Below are 18,315 nucleotides of genomic sequence, written 5' to 3'. Positions count from 1 at the left end.
CACTTTTTTTCTCCCATAAATGCAAAATGCCATAATTTGAACCGTTAGGCGGGTTTTCCACCGCCGAAGCACTCGGTGCTCGGCCGAAAAACGGGTTCAATAACGGCCCCGCAAACTAGCTGGTCTGGAACCAGGAACGCGTGCCGAAAGCGGCAGAGGGGCGTGACTCTGCCGTCTCAACATCAAGTTTTCTACCATATTACATGTGTATTACATGAGAAAAGCGAAGCGATTTTCACGGCTGTGATTAGGTTGGACTCTAAGGCTGAACTTGCTGCTTTGTATCAGCTCATATCACAGATAAAAGGACACAAAGTGCGTACTTGTCGTCTTGCTCTAATCGGTGTCTGTGTTTACCTCTGTGCTGCACACAGATGCTGCAGTAGTTTGCTTTGGACCGTAAAACGTATTTGCAGCACAAGAAAGGGGAGCGTGTTCTCCCTTCGGCTTCCGTGTCCAGACGCGGACCCGCCCACGCTCATAAGTAAAGGAGCAGTTCACAGAAACGCGGTAGGAACGCGGGCCCGTTCTTAAGCGTTTCGCCGGTTCCTTGGGATCGGCACGGGAACTTGCTCCGGCTCCGGAACCTCGGCGGTGGGAAAGTAGCAACTGACAAGTCTTGCAGAGCCGCTATCACCCACTTGCCGCTTCATTGTGTACCTAAAATGACTTCTCCAAAGGTGGGACATTAAGAGGCGATGCAGTATTGCAGTCATTGTGAGCCCCCAGGGAGCTCATCTTATGTTCAGCAGCAGTTACACACTAATGGTTAAGACTTATCTTCAAGCAAGTGAAAACCAGAATAGTGTTAGCTCATGTAGATGCATTTTTGACTGGTGCAAGGAAATGAAAGATCATTCTACTGATAAAAAGTTAAAAATAGATCGTTACCAAAGCTTTAGTCAGTCTACACACACTATACACTTAGATGGCTCGTGTGCCACTGCCAGAAAGCTGAAGAAACTGTGCAGAAACATTGGGGGGTGGGGGGCTTAACTGGTTCTCGACTCCAATACATGGATACTTTCTTCACTAAGAGTCTACATTGTTACCTCTTTGTGAAGAAAAGAAAAAAGGAAGAGAAAGGTCGTGTTACTTGCTGTCACACAGACTTGAACTCTCAGTGGGCCAGGCTGTGTCATGGTTTTGGAAAAGCTCTGTTTATCCCATAAGCAGCCAGTCGGTACTTTAGGATTTACACACATCACAGTGTGTTTTGGAAAAAGCATCTGCCCCCCCTCTCCCTGAGTTTTAGTCAGAAACAAAGAGGAAAAGATGGGTTTTCAAATGTAGACGAACTCCAGTGGAAACTAAAGCCATGCAGAGTTTCTCTAGGTTCGTTGTAATACAGCTGAAAAATAATCAGCATCCAGCCCACTTTATTGTTCTCTAAGGCCATATTTTAGCACTGCACTCATCTGTACCATGTGGAATTTATATTCACACAAGTGTTTTTGCAAAGAAATAGTACTACTACAACATATATATATACATGTGTGTGTGTGTGTGTGTGTGTGTGTGTGTGTGTGTGTGTGTGTGTGTGTGTGTGTGTGTGTGTGTGTGTGTTAATGCACAGTATTTCAGTTTCTTGAGGTCTGGACTTTAACTCGGCCACTGCAACACCTGGGTTATTTTCATTTTCAGCCATCATCACCCCTCCACCACCACGCTTGACAGTTGGTATGAGATCTTTGGGCTGATATGCTGTGTTTGTGTTACCAGACATGGCACTGTGCATCATGGTCAAACATTTACACTTTGGTCTCATCTGTACAAAGGACATTGTTCCAGGACATTGTACTGTCGTCAACTTTAACATTTAACATGCTAACTGAGGCCAGTTTCTTTGAGCATTGCAAGGTCTGACCTTGGGCTGCGTTTGCTGGGATGCCCAACCTGTGAAGATTGGTGACAATGCTGTGTGTGTGTGTGTGTGTGTGTGTGTGTGTTTGTGTGTTTGTGTGTGTGTGTGTGTGTGTGTGTGTGTGAGGTTAATTCCTTGTTAATTCTTTGTATTTTGGTGTTTGAAGTTTTGAATTCTTGGTTATCAGTAAGTATTTTCTGTTTGGCTTCATTGTGAGACTTCATGTTCATGTTCATGGCTTCATGTTCTTAGCTGAGGTTTTGATTTTTAATTACTCCAATGCTGCAAGCATTTAGTTGTTAGATTTTAGTTCTAGTTTGTGTTTATGGAGTTTATGTTGTCCCCTCCATGTTCCCTTCTGTTTCAATTTGTTTAGTTTTAGAGGCACAAAGTGCTTTGACAGGCAAGCAAAAGCAGGATACTCAGGGGGTAAATAAAACAGAAAGCCAGACAGTAATGGCAGCAAACAGTGATGAGGAGAAAGTAAAGATAGGGTTAAAACAGTGTGAGGAAAAGAATGCAGAAATGCTGAAAATGTCACTATAAATATACCAATAAAAGAAATAACAATAAAAATATAATTGAAAATGATAAAAGAACAATAAAAGACCGCAATACATAAAAGCAAATCTTTATGTCTATGTCACTGCGTTTTATTAAGTCATTTACAGAAAATGACTCCCTTCTGCAAACTCATCTCTTCAGGAAAGTTGCTCCAAAATAAGCTAAGGCTGCAGAGGGGCTCGAGACCCCAAGTGACATACAGGGATGTGCTTTAAAACTGGCCAGTAAAATGTTTAAAATCAATAAATCAATTCTAAACCATGTAGGAAGCCAGTGCAGAGAAGCCCAGACTGGGGTTATGTTTTGCTCTTTGCTAAAGCCGGTAAGAAACCAGCTGCTTCAGAAAGCAGCTGGAAGTGAGATAGACACTAATTTATCCCAGACACAGAGACGACGCAGCGAAATCCTAAAAATACTGAAGAATTGACATTCAAATTCTGGGTATTTTCAGGTAGTTTAATGAGGCACGCAGTAGCGTGAGCTTCCATCAGAAATGCAATTTATATAAACCTTTTCTGACCTTTATGAACTCATGAGTTGCTGATAGATTTAGCTTTCCTCTATACTCCGGCCTTTGTTAAAAAAGAAAACAAAAGGGTGGGAGTAAAGCAGAGAATAAATGTCACTGATGAATATTAATAACGCCTTTTGTTAACATACATGAGGCTTCAGTTATAGACAAACTGTCATATTTTAAACTGACATTGTCAGATAGCTGTTATTGTTGGCTCTGGTCAAATAGAGCCGTGTAATTAGGGGATTACTTGTCAGACAGTGCACATCTAGAAAAGCTTTCATTTGTCTCGGGTTAAAGCAGGCTTAAATGGTTATGGATTTTCCCATTTTCACAAAAATAGCTTTATGAAAGAACGTTTTTATCTATATATGAAGTTTGTTTTCCTGGCAGGCCGCAGCTCACATCTGCTTGCGTCTTATCTCCCCTCAGGCTCTGGTCACTCACTAAAGACCACACTCAGACTCAGACTGAGGAGGTTCTGGTCTTAGTACAACGGCTGCTTTATCCTGCAGGAGGCGCGATGAAGACAGATACAATAATTACTTCCTTTGCTCTTTCACTTATTCCCTCATTTGTTGACAGTATAGATTTGGTCCGTATGAGCAGCCTAACTCAGACAGTTTACACAGCTCGTGTGTTGAAAGCTGAGAATTTACAGTAGAGCAGGAGGGGGACATATTTTTATGCAGTTTGCCATGGAGCAACACTGAACGCTTAATCAGTTCAGCCTTGAGCCCCGAGTCAAACATTTGTGCCAAGTTTGATGAAAATTTTTCAGCATGTTCATGAGTAGAGGAGAAACTTGCATACATACACTCGCTTTAGGTATGAGTGTCTAACACAGAGGTGGATCCCCTTTTGCCCTCAGAACTGCCCAAATTCTTCTCGGTTTAGATTCAACAAGCTGCTGGAAACATTCCTCACAGACTTTGGTCAGTATTGGCATGACAGCATCACACAATTGCTGCAGATTCGTGGGTACATTGTGGTCATAAAGGGATGGGCTGCAATACTCAGGTAGGCTGTGGGGTTTAAACAACACTTTGGGCCCACTGAGGGGCCCAAAGTGTGCCAAGAAAATGTCCCCCACTCTATTACACCACCAGCAGCTGCAGCAGGAGCCTGAACCACTAATACAAGGCAGGATGGATCCATGCTTTCATGTTGTTAAAAATGTTGTTGATTTTAGTGTAAAGTGCTTTGGTTTTAAATGTGTTATAGAAATAAAACCTAATTACTTATTGATGTCAAAATTTGACCCTACCATCCACATGTTGCAGCAGAAATGGAGACTCAGCATATCAGGCAACTTATCAGATCAGGTAACATTTTTCCAGGTCCTGTTGAATTTTAGTTAGCCCATGTGAATTGTAGCCTCAGTTTCCTGTTCTTAGCTGATAGTACCCAGTCACCCAGTGTGACACTAAGTGTGGTCTTCTGCTGCTGTAGTCCATCTACTTCAAGGGTTGATGTGTTGTGCATTCAGAGATGCTCTTTTGCATACCTTGGTTGTAAAGAGTGGTTATTACCTGCCTGTCAGCTCAAAGCGGTATGGACATTCTCCTCTGACCTCTGACATCAACAAGGCATTATTATCCACAGAACTGATGCTCATTGGATGTTTTCTCTTTCTTGGACCAGTCTCTTTACTGATAACTGATAACTGAGAGTGGCCCTGTCACTGACTGGAAACTTGTCCAGGGTGTGCAGCTGTGATAGGCTCCTGCCCCACCGTGACCCTGATTAGGATATGTGAAAGAAGATGGATGGATGGATGGTTGGATGGATGGATGGATGGATGTTAAGAAAGTGGATGACAGATGGGGTTTCAGTCAGTTTTCAAGCAAAGATGCCAGACCTTTGCTGGCTCAAGTTTCACAAATTTCAGTGTTTACAGTTTTGAGATGGGACTGAATATTTTTTTGGATTTTGGACTGATGCTGATAGATCAGTCAGTAGGACATTTTTGCTTTTTGACATTTTGTAGAACATTTAATTCATTGAGATTATAATTGCCAGAAAATAATAATTAGTTGTAGCCCTAAACACATGAGAGACACAAAGTCCAAGTGCTAAAATCTAGTATCCATCGATCAGAGCCATTCAACCCAAATATCTCCTTTGGAGTGAACACATTTCTCGCGGGCTCTGTGTTACATAACCTTTTGCAATGCCGTCAGGGTGATAATAGAGCTAATAGTGTAGGCCTCTGTTTTTATTGTAGTACTGCTGAGATGAAAATCATTTGAAAGCTATATTATTGTCAGAGGGTGTGGGAATGAACTCGGAGAAGCATTTTCTCCTGGCAGTAAGTCTGAATAGATGTCAAAACCATTATATCTGACCCCTGACGGTTCGTCATATCCTCACAGTAAATGGTGAGTGGGTGCGCAGCAGCGCTGGTTCCCATTTTATGCCACTTCTGAGTCAGTGGAGTTTTCTATTCCTGTCACAACATGTGGGCCTCTGCAGAATGTGCAGTCTAACATCCATTGTGCAGTGGGTGTCCACTGAAAAGGTATTATGCAGAAGTGGCGCCTTCTAATTTAAAATCCCAAGGAATAGATGTGAGCTTATCTTTAACTTTCACTGGGGTGTATTTTGTGCAAAATTTTGAACCATCAGTCTTTTCAAACATATCTAAATAAAGATTATTGCAATTATGTGTCAGTTATTTTCTTGATTGATCAGTTTATTATTTGTCCTTATAAATATCAGAGTATTGTGAAAAATTACAAATCTTTCTAAAGCCCAGTTCAATATCCTCTAGTGTTGGTGTTCAGCTCATAAAGTCTTTTGTTTGTTATTTTAGTAGACCAATAAAAGCCCCCGCCTCTTCTCGTCCAACTAAAACAGCAGCAATGTGATGAAATAGTTGCAGCACCCATCTTCCCACCTCACATAGCTCCACTTAGGCCACACTCCCCAGCTCCCTGCAGTACTGTCACAGCACATGATGTTCAATCTATTAACACAGCCATCACTGCAGGATTTAACTTTTCAGATTAATTCCCAGGCTTAAAGCAGGCCCATCCTTAAGCAGCAATACAATAGACAAGAAATACTCCACCATTATCGTGCTCGTGAATCTCCTTCTCATGCCCTTCACCTTTTAGTGCATCATCTCATTAACATTCTGCAGCTTTTAAGCATTTTATTTTCATACATCTGAGCTTCAGTGTGGGGTTCCCAATCTTGTCTTGGACATCCCCATAAAGAGAAAAGAAACCTGAAAAAGTGGTCATCCTTGCAAATGTATATATATATATATATATATATATATATATATATATATATATATATATATATATATATAATTCAGATAAATTACTAAATATACCGTATTATTACTGTATTAAAATAATACGAGGAGTCACCCAAAGACTGTAATGCTATCCCATATCCCATCAAGCTGGTGCTTTTTTTTTTTTTTTTAACTTTTTTTATGCAGTCATAGATTTTTAATTGGCTCGTGCTTGATGACTTAATTGGTCGCCCTCGTGTTCAGGTGAGGTCCTCTGCTCTCACGCGGGCAAAAACGGTCCATTCCGGCGATGTCTTGCAAACAGAAAAGACGAATAAGTATACTTTTATTTGTGGCAAGTGCTTATTTTTACATGTTTCAGCTGTGTTGTTCAGTAAGTTTAGGACAGTGGGAGGATGGTTTTGCTGCACACCGAGCCTCTGCAGAACGGGAAAGGATTAAACAGGACGAAGAACAAGTTGGGCAGGTTATCGGGGGCCCTGATCAGCGCGAATCCAACGACCCGGGTCTTCACCAGCCTCAGCCTGGATCCCAAGACTCACATCCACCTGTCAGTGCACCAGAACTTAATAAGTCCGGCTTCAACTCTGAGTCCAAGAGTTTTTCGTGGATTACTGGGAACGTTAACGTGGAATCAAAGTCCTCAGCTCCAGAGTCTGTACATGGATATCAAGCAGATTTTACAGGTTAAACTCCAGCTGTCTTATTTTATTTTAAGATGTTTTATGTGATTTTTATAACTGTGTGCTTTATGAAGCCTTTTGCTGCTTCAGCTGCATTACTCGAGTCCGTTTGGGTTGGGTGTGAAGACCAAAAATCCGCATGTGCAGTAAGAAGTAAGTGTACCATACCTCAGTGGCTGCTATCGCACACTTGAAAACTAAGCTGTTACCGCGTTGCATTCTGGGTAATGTAGGAAGCAGCTAGGATGAAGACTAAAACTCACACATTTTGATCATTTAAAAAAAGACCCAGCACATCAATTGGCTGCAATGCCAACTTGTGGGAATACCAAAGACAAGCCGCAGAGCTCTGACATGGAGCACTTTATTTGCTCATTGATTTCTGTCCTCCAGGTTTTCAGGGGAAAGTTTTGGGCCTATCATCCAGTCCGCATGTCTCTGAGTGGCAGGCTATGAGGCCTTTGGTGGAGTGCGACCATGATGCCATGATCTTCACTGCCTCCAGTCAAGGATTCACACACCTGTTAGTGGACAGAGGTAAGATGGTGTCTGTACTGGCTCTGTGAGAATATATTTTAACGGGCCTAAATACAATAATCAAGTGTGGGAAGGAAAATTTCTAGCTGGGGATCCTGGAATATCTGTCTTTTTACCTTCTGCAAGACAGTACAGGGGGGGTCACAGCCAGTGTCAGTCTGAATCAGGCCTTCCTTTCAGAATGCAGTGGGACCAGTACAGTGTGCTTTATCTCCTCCCAACCATTGCTATTTTGTTGAATCGCCCAAGCTTCTGTTACTTGATTTTATTCAGAGAGCTCTCACATGTGATTTCTGCAAATGACTTGTGCATTTTAAAAAATTTGTCCACTTTTTAAACATTTTTATCTAAAACAAACCCAAAAATCACGAGTTCTTAACATCTTAGTGGAAATCTTTTGTTTGTACAGGGGGAGCCTCTCCGATCTCAGTGTTTCAGTTGCCTCCATACTGTGGTTACTCTGTGAGGACCTCATGGAGTGGCCTTGAGATGATGGTACCATATGAGGCCTGTTACATTACCCAGGAGGTACCAGCAGCAGCATTCTGGTCTGTCAGTAGTGTCTCTTGTGATCAGTGTTCTCCATCCCTGATTGGTGCTTCTTTCTGTCAGAATGGCAGTTACATTCTGCCCCTGCTGTGGTGGGGAAGCCCGCTGAAGCTCTCCTGCCCGATTCAGACGTCAACTCCTACCCCCTCGTTCCCTCCTCCACTACCCTCAGTTTTCTGCTCCTCCTATGGCATGGCAGTGCAGATACATGCGCAGGAGAAGGACATACCTCAACTGGGAGTGAAAGGTACACCAGATTTAACAGTAGCTCAATCCTCAGTGGTTCCAAATTAGACTTTTTTTTTTTTCTTCATTAATAACTACTTTAGCTGAATTTAATTTACTTTAAAATCCATTAAGTCTCACTTGAGATGTAGCTACCACTGTGAACACAAGTTATTCACCCAGTGATGTATTTGTTTTCCTGAAATTTGTGTACTGTAGAAGAATGGAGAGAGAAAACTTTCCCCAATAGAATTTCTCAGATGGCTTTGAAGCTGAAATTAGAACTTACTTTTGCCGGATAAAAGGGCCACTTTAATGTAATTTGATCCTTTTTTATCATTTTGTGAAGGCGGCAAAGCTCTGACACAGTTCTTTTAGCTGGAGATTAGTTATTTTGAAAAGATGTTTAAGGATACAAACAGTAAAACTTAACCAAAGAGGTTAAAAGTAAGTTGAAGAAGAGGAGAAATGTAATATTTTTGTGTCTTTTGGATTGAAATTTATTACATTTAGTAAGTTAGCTCAACAAAAGAAATTATAACCAGAGAATAAAGTTAGTCTATCAGTTAAGATATCTAAATGCTTTGTTGAAGCCTCTGCTAATCCTTTGGGGTTTTTTTGGCTGACACAGAAGTATAGAGGCAATCTATGCAATATTCAGCATGGGTTGGTTTTTAATTGCTGATCGTAAACTTTGCTGCCGGGGGAAACGCCTCAGTGGTTGATGAGAAAATTAAATTGATCTTTAAAGGACCGAGAATATAAAAATGTGTGTGATGTCTTACAGTGAATGGGGCTTTGCATCAGTTTGTATCTGAACAGTGTGCGTACTATGTCGACTCCCAGTCTCAGGATCTTACCTTCTTCATCTACTCCAGTGCTCCTTGTTTCACCAGTGGAGTAGGTTGTTTTATTTAAATGGATTATTGTCAGGCTGCTGGTTTGCAGTAACATTTGCAACACTTTTTCTTTCTTTCTTTTTTTATTTTTTAAAACAGGATGGTCTCCAGCTTGAGCTTGTATTGGATGATAACGAATACATTCTTTCCTGCCCAGTCAGTCCTCAGTTTCCCTACGCCCCCTCTACACCTTGGTCTCCTCCTTTGTCTCCTGGCAACCCTCAGTTCCCCTACATCCCAGATCCTGTTAGACCTGCAGCCACTTCCGCTCCTCTGCCAACCCCTTCTCCGCCTCCAACCCAGGAGCAGATTGCAAAATTTCCTGAATATCCCCACTACAACTATCCTGGGCTACAGTTCCCACAGCTTCCCCAGCTCTACCCTCCTGGTCCACAAGCCAAAGAGCCACCTCAGCCCACTGGTGACAGTCCTCCTGGACCCCAGCCTGATATTCTTGGGCACCAGCAGTTCCTCTACCCTGGGGAACCTGGAAATTTGCCTTACTCTCTTGGCATCCCCTGGAAATATCCTCCTTTTCACTACCAGTCTCCTGTCACGACACTGGCCAGACCTGACCCCAATCTTGGTCCAGCGCAGGATCGTTCTCCCCATCAAGTACCTAAATTACCTCCACAGTATCCATTTGGTGTACATTACCCCCACATGTCATTCTACTACCCAGCAGTGACACCAGCGCCAACTCCTCCACCTCAAACCACCACCACTACTACTACTACTACTGTTCTTCCAGCTACAACACCAGCCAAACCTCCATCTTATGCTTTTTACCCTCAGTACTATCTTCAGATGCCTTACTATCCTGAACCAGCAAACCAGCCACCTGCTCCTCTGCCTCCTGTCCCGCCGCCTCCTCCTTCCCCTCAGTCTAAACAGCCTGTAGGTTATCCAGCTGCTTCTTACGACTCTTATTATGGTTATTGGCCAGTGTCCTACCCAAAACCTTCTGCTTTACATCCTGCTGCTGCTCCACCACTTGGTCCGGCAAAAACCACCACGGACAGTCCCGGCTTTTTCTCGAGTCTGTTTAACTTCCACAGACCCATTTACTCACAACCAGCTGCATCTCCAACACCTCAGAAACCAGTAGTTCCACAAGACATCTGCCTGCCCTACAGTCACACCATTTGTAGCTATTACTCTTATCCTTACTATCTTTATCATACACTCTACCCGCCACACTACATTCCACCCTACCCCCCTCTGCCTCAGTATCCAGAGATTCAACCACCAGTGACAACACCAAAGCCTTCCACCAGCACCACCACCGCTACTCCCCCCACCACAAGCTCTACAACCCAAGCTTGGCGCTCTCCACAGACTCTGAATCTCCAGTGTATGACGGGGAGGATGGTTGTCTTCCTGCCTTTTACTCACCCAGACTCCATCCAGGTCAGAGGTCAGTGCGAGTGCAAACAGAAGAGCTCTTGGTTAGCAAGTGTTAAAGGAGGCTAGCTGTGACACTTTATTTTATATTTGCCTATTTTGAAGGAAAGAAAAAATCCTTAAAGCCAGATATAAGCATAATTTATATATTTTCCCACACTTACCCCCCAAAAAACCATTAGTGATTTGTGTTGCCAAGTAACAGTATTTAATATCTGACACTCTTCACAGCCCTTTTTTAAATCAACTTGAGGCATTATTGAGCTACATAATTAATAATTACATTTTAAAGTTGTTTTAATAGAAATGTCCTACCTTTTTTAAATTGTAAAGCAAACAAACTATTCCATCCATAGATAGTTAAAGTTATCTATAGTTATCTATAGAAAGTTAAAAAAAAAAATCCCCAGAAGGAAAACTGCACAACAAAATCTTTTTTTTTTTTTTTTTTTTTTTATATAAAGGTTTTGGCTTTTTAAAAACTGGGGTTCATTAGGTTGCAAACTGGGGGGAGCTTTGGCTTGTGTAATTTCTTTAGAAATATATATTTTCTAAGCAGACCCCTCTGGCCTTTTTAAATGTTTTAACTGTTCCACCTTTCAAACACAATGAAACACTCTTCTGTACATTTTTATTGTAATGGTTTAATTTGGCAGGAGTTGCACTCATTAACCATGGTGAGGTGAGAATTTAGGATCATTTATGCTACAAATATTTAACTAATATCATTTCCTACAACAGACCGAACGGATAGATGGCTGTTTCTCTCCAGTGTGTCTCCACTTTGTGGGTACATGCTACAGATGACTGAAGGTTTTGGGGTAATTCTCCACTCTCCCCTGCCTGCTTGCCACAGCCAGTTACAGGTGGGATTCTCCTTGGTGCTTTTTGCAGTCTCATTCTTGCAGTTTTTGTGTAGTTTCTTTAACTGTGTGTGTGATGGGTACATAACCCTTAGCATTTGAGATGCTCAGTTTCCAAAAAGTTCTGTGGCATCAAATTTCTGCCTTAGAAAATGGAGCGCTCATTCTGCACTTCTGTCTTTAATTACTTAATGGCGCTGATGATACAATGTGCAGTGATTTCACTCATGCAGACACTGAATTAGAATGCCACATTAACATCAGCCAAACATTAAAGCCACCTCCCAAGTATTGTGTAGGTACCATTTATACGGGGAACAGCTCTGACCTGTCATGGCTTTGAGACAGGACCTCTTGGGCACAGTGGATCTTTTTTTTTGGTCCTGTGGGATGGTCTTTCACACTCAGACTGGGACCTGGTGGTTTGGCTCTTTGTGTTTCTCAAAACACTACAAGCAGGTTTTGTGGCTTCATTGTCCTGCTTGGGGGAGACTGCTGCTGTCAGGTAGTGCTGTTTTCATGGGGGTGTCTGCTCAGATTGTAACCACGTTTAGGTGGTGGTATGAGTCATTACAGCCATGTAGGTGCCAGGTCCAAGTTTTTAATTTTTTTTTCATTTTTGGCCACAGCGGCTTTTATTGGCAGTGGAGAAAGACAGGAAATCGGGGGGGAAAGTTACAGGGGAAGTTACGCGGGTAAATTGGCGACGGGCCGGTACTCAAACCCCCACCGCAACGCGGCATACGTATGTGGTCGACAGCTTCACCACTAAGCCACCCGGGCGCCCGCTGCCGGGTCCAAGTTAAGCAGAACATTGGATTGTAATGATCATTGGTATTTATTTCACCTGTCAGCAGTTTTGTTGTGGATGATTGTATTGTATGGAGGATGAAATGCTATATGTAAGAAAACAAATAAGCTCAAAAGAAGTTCTTCAGTACTGTAATATTCAGTACTATCACAATGACAGACTGATGGGAAAATTATTAGTGTTAAACTTAATTTCTGAGCCTCTCCTGTGTTTGCTTTGCTTTCAATTTGTCTTTTATTATATTTTCAATTTTTGTTACTGTTTAAATGGATAGGTGGAAAAATGCTTTTCAAAACAAGTTCTCTCCAGCAACATGACAAAGTATAGTTATTTTGGATTGCTGATGATGGCTGTTTGTACCCTTTTTGTTTTTTTTGGGTATCTATGACAAGTCCTGCTTGCATAATGAACACAGCCGGGCAGTTCTTCCTAGTCAGCAGCTGATATTTATGTTGAATCCCATATACAGGACTGTAAGCAGCATTTGCTCTGCATGCATCTGTGCTGGATGGAGTGTGGTGGTGTGTGGGGCTTTTTAAATATTCTGTGCAACCCAACTGGTGAGAACTGTTTTTTTGTGAGATGACCTCCATTGGCAGACTTTATTTTTGAATACAGGAGCTTGAAACTATGCGTGGATGTGCTTACTGATTTTTATTGATTTTTCTCCTTGCTTTAGACTCCCACAGCAATTTCCTTACCTATAAGGTTTTGGGATCTCTCCATGGCGCAGTATAGGACTCTGGACCTGCAGTGCCCGTTTCAAAGCACCTCTGACAATCCAGCTACAGTTACCTCACTCACCACACCGACCCCACCAAGCACCACCAAGGATAGGATCAGCCCATCTGTTACTTCAAGGACTAAAGTCTTCTGCTCTTCTCATCAGATGACTGTGGCGCTCCCCTCTGGTCCCATTTCAGAAATAGTTGTTAAAGGTGTGTGTGCGCTCAGTTGTGTATCATGGTGTGTATGTTCCAGGTGCATATGTTTCCCATCATCTCTGCATGAGGTGAATGCTAACATGGTTCAGGGGCTTTGGTTTACTGTGAGGGGGGAGGGGGACGGGGGGTGGCAGGCTTGTTTTTGTTGTGACTGGGGAGCACTTTAACTGAGCGCCTCGGCCTGCTGAGATCTATAATTGTGCTGCTTTGAAGTGTACACAAAAATAAGTTATTGTGTGTTTCCAAATGTATTTTTCAGATATCAAGGGGAACCAAAAGAACCTCAAGGATGTCCCAAAGCATTGTGGGTACTCTGCAAGCAAAGGCAAAGATGGCAAAATCCATTTGAATCTGCAGTTGCACTCACGCTGCCACATGAGTGTGCAGGCAAGTATTGACTTGGATTTCACACTGAGCATATGACCTTTTTGTATAATTGACTATTTTATGTGCCTATTAACTCCCGTATAAACATTTTTCTCTAAAAAGGATAAGCTGTACATCATCACTGTCATCTACATGACAGTAAATGGGAAAAGGGAGTCTCAGTTTTCCTGTCCAGTTGCCATCCCGGGGCCCAGGCAAGGTAGGTAGGCTTAATATTTACTCCTCTGAAAGGCTGTTCAACTTGCCAAAGGTTGTTTTCTCCTGGCCATTCAGAGTTATTTTAACTGTGCGGCTGACATTTGTCGTGCTGTCCCTCAGAGTGCAACCTTCCTCGTGAACAGCATCTCCCCTGTGGATCCAGCGCTCTATCCCAGACACAGTGCCTCTCCATAGGCTGCTGCTTCAACAAGCACCCCCCTGCCTGCTACTACCCCATGGATGGTGAGCTGCTGTCTGCGTCCCCAATGGCTTTTTCACGCCACTTAGCTGAGTACATTTGAGATGTTTTGGATACAGAAATGTAAGCACTACAGCTGCTGGATGTGTGAAGAGGCATATTCAGGGCCAGCACAGCATGATTCAAGCTGGCAGTGACACAAAATGTGAAAAGGGTATAAGATACCTTGGGTCTCATTATCAATTGCCTCCTGAGATTTCTGACCTTTGGTTCATCTGACGTTTACATAACTGTGCATGTGTATCTGTCTGTGTTTGTACCCCCCCTCCAGAGTGCACTATTGACCGGCACTTTGTCTTCTCTGTGCCCGCCTCCATCACGGAGCCCCCTCTTTCCCCCGCCCTGCTTGTCGCTGCCAGCAACTCCACCTGCAAACCCCAGAAAGTGACTTCTGACTACGCCTTGTTTAAGATCCCGATGGATGGCTGTGGGACACGCAGAGTGGTGAGACTTGATGAGTGTAAACGTTTACTTCAAATATTTAATGCAATGTTTCATACAGTTTCATAGAGTGGTGCTTTTTAAAAAAACAAAAAACTAATTATAGAGATGATCAGAAAAATATGCAGTAAGTCCAGTTATATTACCGACAGCCAAAATATTTTAATCTGCATTTTTGGAAAAAAACAAAACAAAACAAAAAAACAAGAAAAAAATCCTTTTTCCACTTGTCCAAACAGATGTTGGGGAAAACTGTTGTCTACATGGTAGAAGTCATCAACATGGTTAAGACTATCAGCCTCAACTACGGCACCATCACAAGAGATTCTCCTGTCAGGTTAGAACATGTTTTTACCATTTTTAGATCAGCTGTTTTTGAAGAAAAAGTTGCGCTGTTGTCATAGCCTTATCGACCGCCGTCTGTTCCACAAAAACTTTAACGTTGGCCGTAACTCGAACAGCGTGACCTAGGATGTTCAGATTCACACCGTGGATGCATACTGTTCCCATCAAGCTTCACACACTTGTTCAGCACTTTTTTTGGGGGGGGGGGGGGGGGTACAAATCCAAAACAGCTGCTCAGCAGTGCTCTTTAAGTTGGATGATGATGATGATAATAAATAGAAACGGAAAGCTTCTGCCATGTTAGGGAGGCAATTTGCTGCCATTATAAGTCCAGCCCAAGCTCATTTGTCACACTGAAAGATGGAGTGAATGGCTCCATGATTTACAGTCTGCCACATGTTACTCATCCACCAACAATGGTGCAGAAATGACAATAAATGAATAATTAAACTGTGTAGCTGTTATTTATCATGCCTCTTATCGTCATCATTCTCAGGCTGCTGGTGGAGTGCAGGTACATGCCAGGAACGGTTCTGACTGTGAGCTACATGGTTAAAACTCCCACCCTCGGTCCTGAAATTCAGTCTCACGGGGCGTTTGGAGTCCAGCTAAGGATTGCTGAAGGTAAGTGGTATTCATCTCAACGCGATTGCTTTTCAGTCAAATCGAATAAGAAACGAGTTTGTGCTGGTTTGGATAAGATATATTTGGATAACAAATGATAAAATTGAGTATTTAAGCACCATGCTGTATAAATATCTTTAGAATATATCCAACTCAGCTTTGAGGTCTTTTATGCTTATGAAAGAGTGAAATGCTATTCCTATACACCTACACGGCAGATGACCAGTACAAAAGCTACTACCCACAGTATCACCAGCCCTTGAAGATGATGCTGGGGAAGCCTCTCAATCTGGAAGTGCGGCTCCTCAACTCTCCAGATCCTACTTTAGTTCTGCTGGTACACTTCTGTGTGGCCTACCCCCGCTCTGGAAAAGCTGTGTGGGTGCTGCTGTACAATGGGTATGTTGAAAAATGTGAAAAGAACACGGTGGGGGGGTGGGGGTACAAAACTGTGCTCAGCAGAGGAGGAGGAGAGGTCTGTAGGAGTATCAAAAATGAAGATTTTCTTCTCACAAATGTTTTTTACATGGAAAGTAAAATCTCTTGTTCTAACATTGACACGCTTATTCCACAGATGTCCCAACCCTTTGGACCCAGTCCCCCCACAGGCCATTCTGTCTCATCCTCAGCCGCTCTCTCCTGATGCTCAGACCCGTCGCTTCACCATCAGAACCTTCCAGTTCCTTCCTGATGGTGAGTTTAAGGACCCGAATGAAGAGGTAAGAAGGAACGGAGGCTCTGAGTTCTGCACATAATGGTGTGGTGCTACTGTAGACAAGTGATTTTTTATTAGCATGTTAAAATCCCAAACTTGAAATCATAAGACTTCAAAGTAGTTGGCCATAACCTAATGGGTGACATCACAGTGATTGTGTATATACTTGATATGCAGTCTGTTTTTGGTTTATACTGTTATTTAAGAATAAGCTCGCACTTCTCGTATAGAGTTAGGTCCATATGTTAGACAGTGACACAACCACAGAGGCTCTTGCATCAAGCGATGGGGGTAACTGTGCCACAGTCGTAATGGAAGTTCATAGTGAACATCTACAGTAGTGCTCAAAAGTCTGGAGCCACCTCTCATTCTTTATATTTTGCTTAAAAAAAAGGGGGGGGGGGTGGATGCAGGGATTTACTGAATCATGTACATACAGTATATACAGCACAATCAGTTTGTGCAATTCTAATGAGCTCAAAAGTCTGTATCTGGTATGACCACCTTTCTTCTTCAACAGACTTCAGGAATAGTTCTCCAAGCTTCTTGAAGGACATGCAAAGAAATGAGTGGCTCAGTACTGTTTTCACGCTTCCTGTCTTAATTTTGTTCAAATGTGAAATTGTTTTTGCAGACTTTCCATTAGTGCCTGCTCAGATGAGTTATCTTTTCATTTAGTGGAAACATATTGTCTGAAGACCATTTGTGGCTAGATCTCTAAATCTCTTAGACAGCATTCCTAATGAGATGTGGAGGAGCCATTTTGTAAACTGCAAATTCTCACCCCATCTCAATTGCCAGCAGCTGTTTGTAATATTACACTGCACACTCTGGAGACTGGACACAACATTAAATCCTGCTCTACGTTTCCTCCCTCTCAGATCTACTTCATGTGTTCAACTGAAATCTGCTCGCCACGTGATGGTCCTTGTGTTGAAGGATGCTTTGGCCAGTGACGGTGAGGATAATTAGGTCTCTGTCCTCAGATCACCCAGCGCACCCTTGTGAGCTCTGGTAGATCGCAACAAAACAGCCATGAATGAACTCCTTTACAAGCCGCCTCCTCTCTGAAAACAGCCTGAAAGCCAGTAGTAGCTACAGTTCCATATGACAGCAGGACAATGTTTTAGTAATGAGGAAAGTTTTGAATTATTAATTCAGACTGATCCATTTCCTGTTTTTCAGTTACAACATAGTAAATGCTTGAAATTAGTCAAGATGACTGTCTGACCAGTAACACAGCTGTGCTTGTCTCATTTATATGCTCGAGTTTGATTTCCTAACAATTTCTGACCTTTTTTTTTTTTTTTTTTTTTTTTTTTTTTTTTTCCCCTCCTTTTTTCAGGCCTCAGCTATCACTCATTTAACCATCAATAAAAGCTCTTGGGTAGCATACAGGGCGTTGGTGTGTGTTTTTGTTCTTGAGCTGGCAGTCATTAGTTTTTACAGGACAAAGTGGCACTACATCAAAAGGTGGGAGGCAGCATTGTTTGCATGGACATGTTATCATTGCGGAGTAGACTGAACCCAACTGCACTTGGCTTGCTTTGTTAAATTTTGTGGAACACACAGTAGGTTTATGTGCATGTTTGAGCACGATAACTGGAGGCCATGCAGGAAAAATGAGGCAGAAACATCTGGACAAAAAATGATGGGCTCAACCTCCAGTGTGCAGTGTGGATATTCACTTTATTACACAGCTTCAAAACACAGTAATTGAACATTTTGAGAAAAAGGCAACATTTATGCCAGTTTAAATTGGCTGGCACTTGTATATTTAAAAAAAAAAAAATTAAGTCTCATTCACCCAATCGATCACATTCATACGTTATTAATTATTAATGTTAGATAGAAAGCACTTAGGTGTAGAAAAAGTACTTGTATGGATGGGTGAATGAAGATATGTTGTATAAAGTGTTTGAGGGCTCAGGTAGAGTAGAAAAGCACTATATAGGAACCAGTCCATTTCCCTCTTCACAAATCACCTGAAAAGGCCGTTTTAGGTTCAATATGGTGGCGAATATTAGCACTCTTGCAGTAAACTTGTGTTTTGGGGTAGCAGTCCATTTTAGTTAGCATTAATCTTAAATTTATTTTTGTAGTGCACATGACAGTCTGAGAAACTGAGAATCCTGAAACCCACATGTAAACAAGTCTGTGTGACCTAAATGTAAGGCTGCAGCTGCCTGTTTAGCATAAAGACTAGAATCTGCAAGCTTAA

The 18,315-nt window shown here is 42.3% G+C and overlaps 1 protein-coding gene across 1 annotated transcript; it reads left to right on the top strand.

Moving 5' to 3' along the window:
- Positions 1-6,496: 6,496 nt before the first annotated feature.
- Positions 6,497-17,471, top strand: LOC115787369 (uncharacterized). The gene is made up of 18 exons (XM_030740053.1): positions 6,497-6,896; positions 7,287-7,430; positions 7,840-7,958; positions 8,043-8,226; positions 8,992-9,104; positions 9,203-10,520; positions 11,249-11,373; positions 12,861-13,119; positions 13,385-13,512; positions 13,615-13,711; positions 13,831-13,953; positions 14,241-14,413; positions 14,650-14,747; positions 15,252-15,379; positions 15,598-15,778; positions 15,954-16,098; positions 16,976-17,052; positions 17,440-17,471. Exons 1-17 carry the CDS (start codon positions 6,500-6,502, stop codon positions 17,048-17,050), a joined length of 3,807 nt encoding a protein of 1,268 aa, XP_030595913.1. The 5' UTR covers positions 6,497-6,499; the 3' UTR covers positions 17,051-17,052; positions 17,440-17,471.
- Positions 17,472-18,315: the final 844 nt, after the last annotated feature.

The sequence above is a fragment of the Archocentrus centrarchus genome, chromosome 1 (genome assembly GCF_007364275.1).
Source record: "Archocentrus centrarchus isolate MPI-CPG fArcCen1 chromosome 1, fArcCen1, whole genome shotgun sequence".
Classification (NCBI taxonomy): domain Eukaryota; kingdom Metazoa; phylum Chordata; class Actinopteri; order Cichliformes; family Cichlidae; genus Archocentrus; species Archocentrus centrarchus.
The sequence above is the reverse complement of the archived record's forward strand: the minus strand, read 5'-3'. Positions and strand labels throughout refer to the sequence as shown.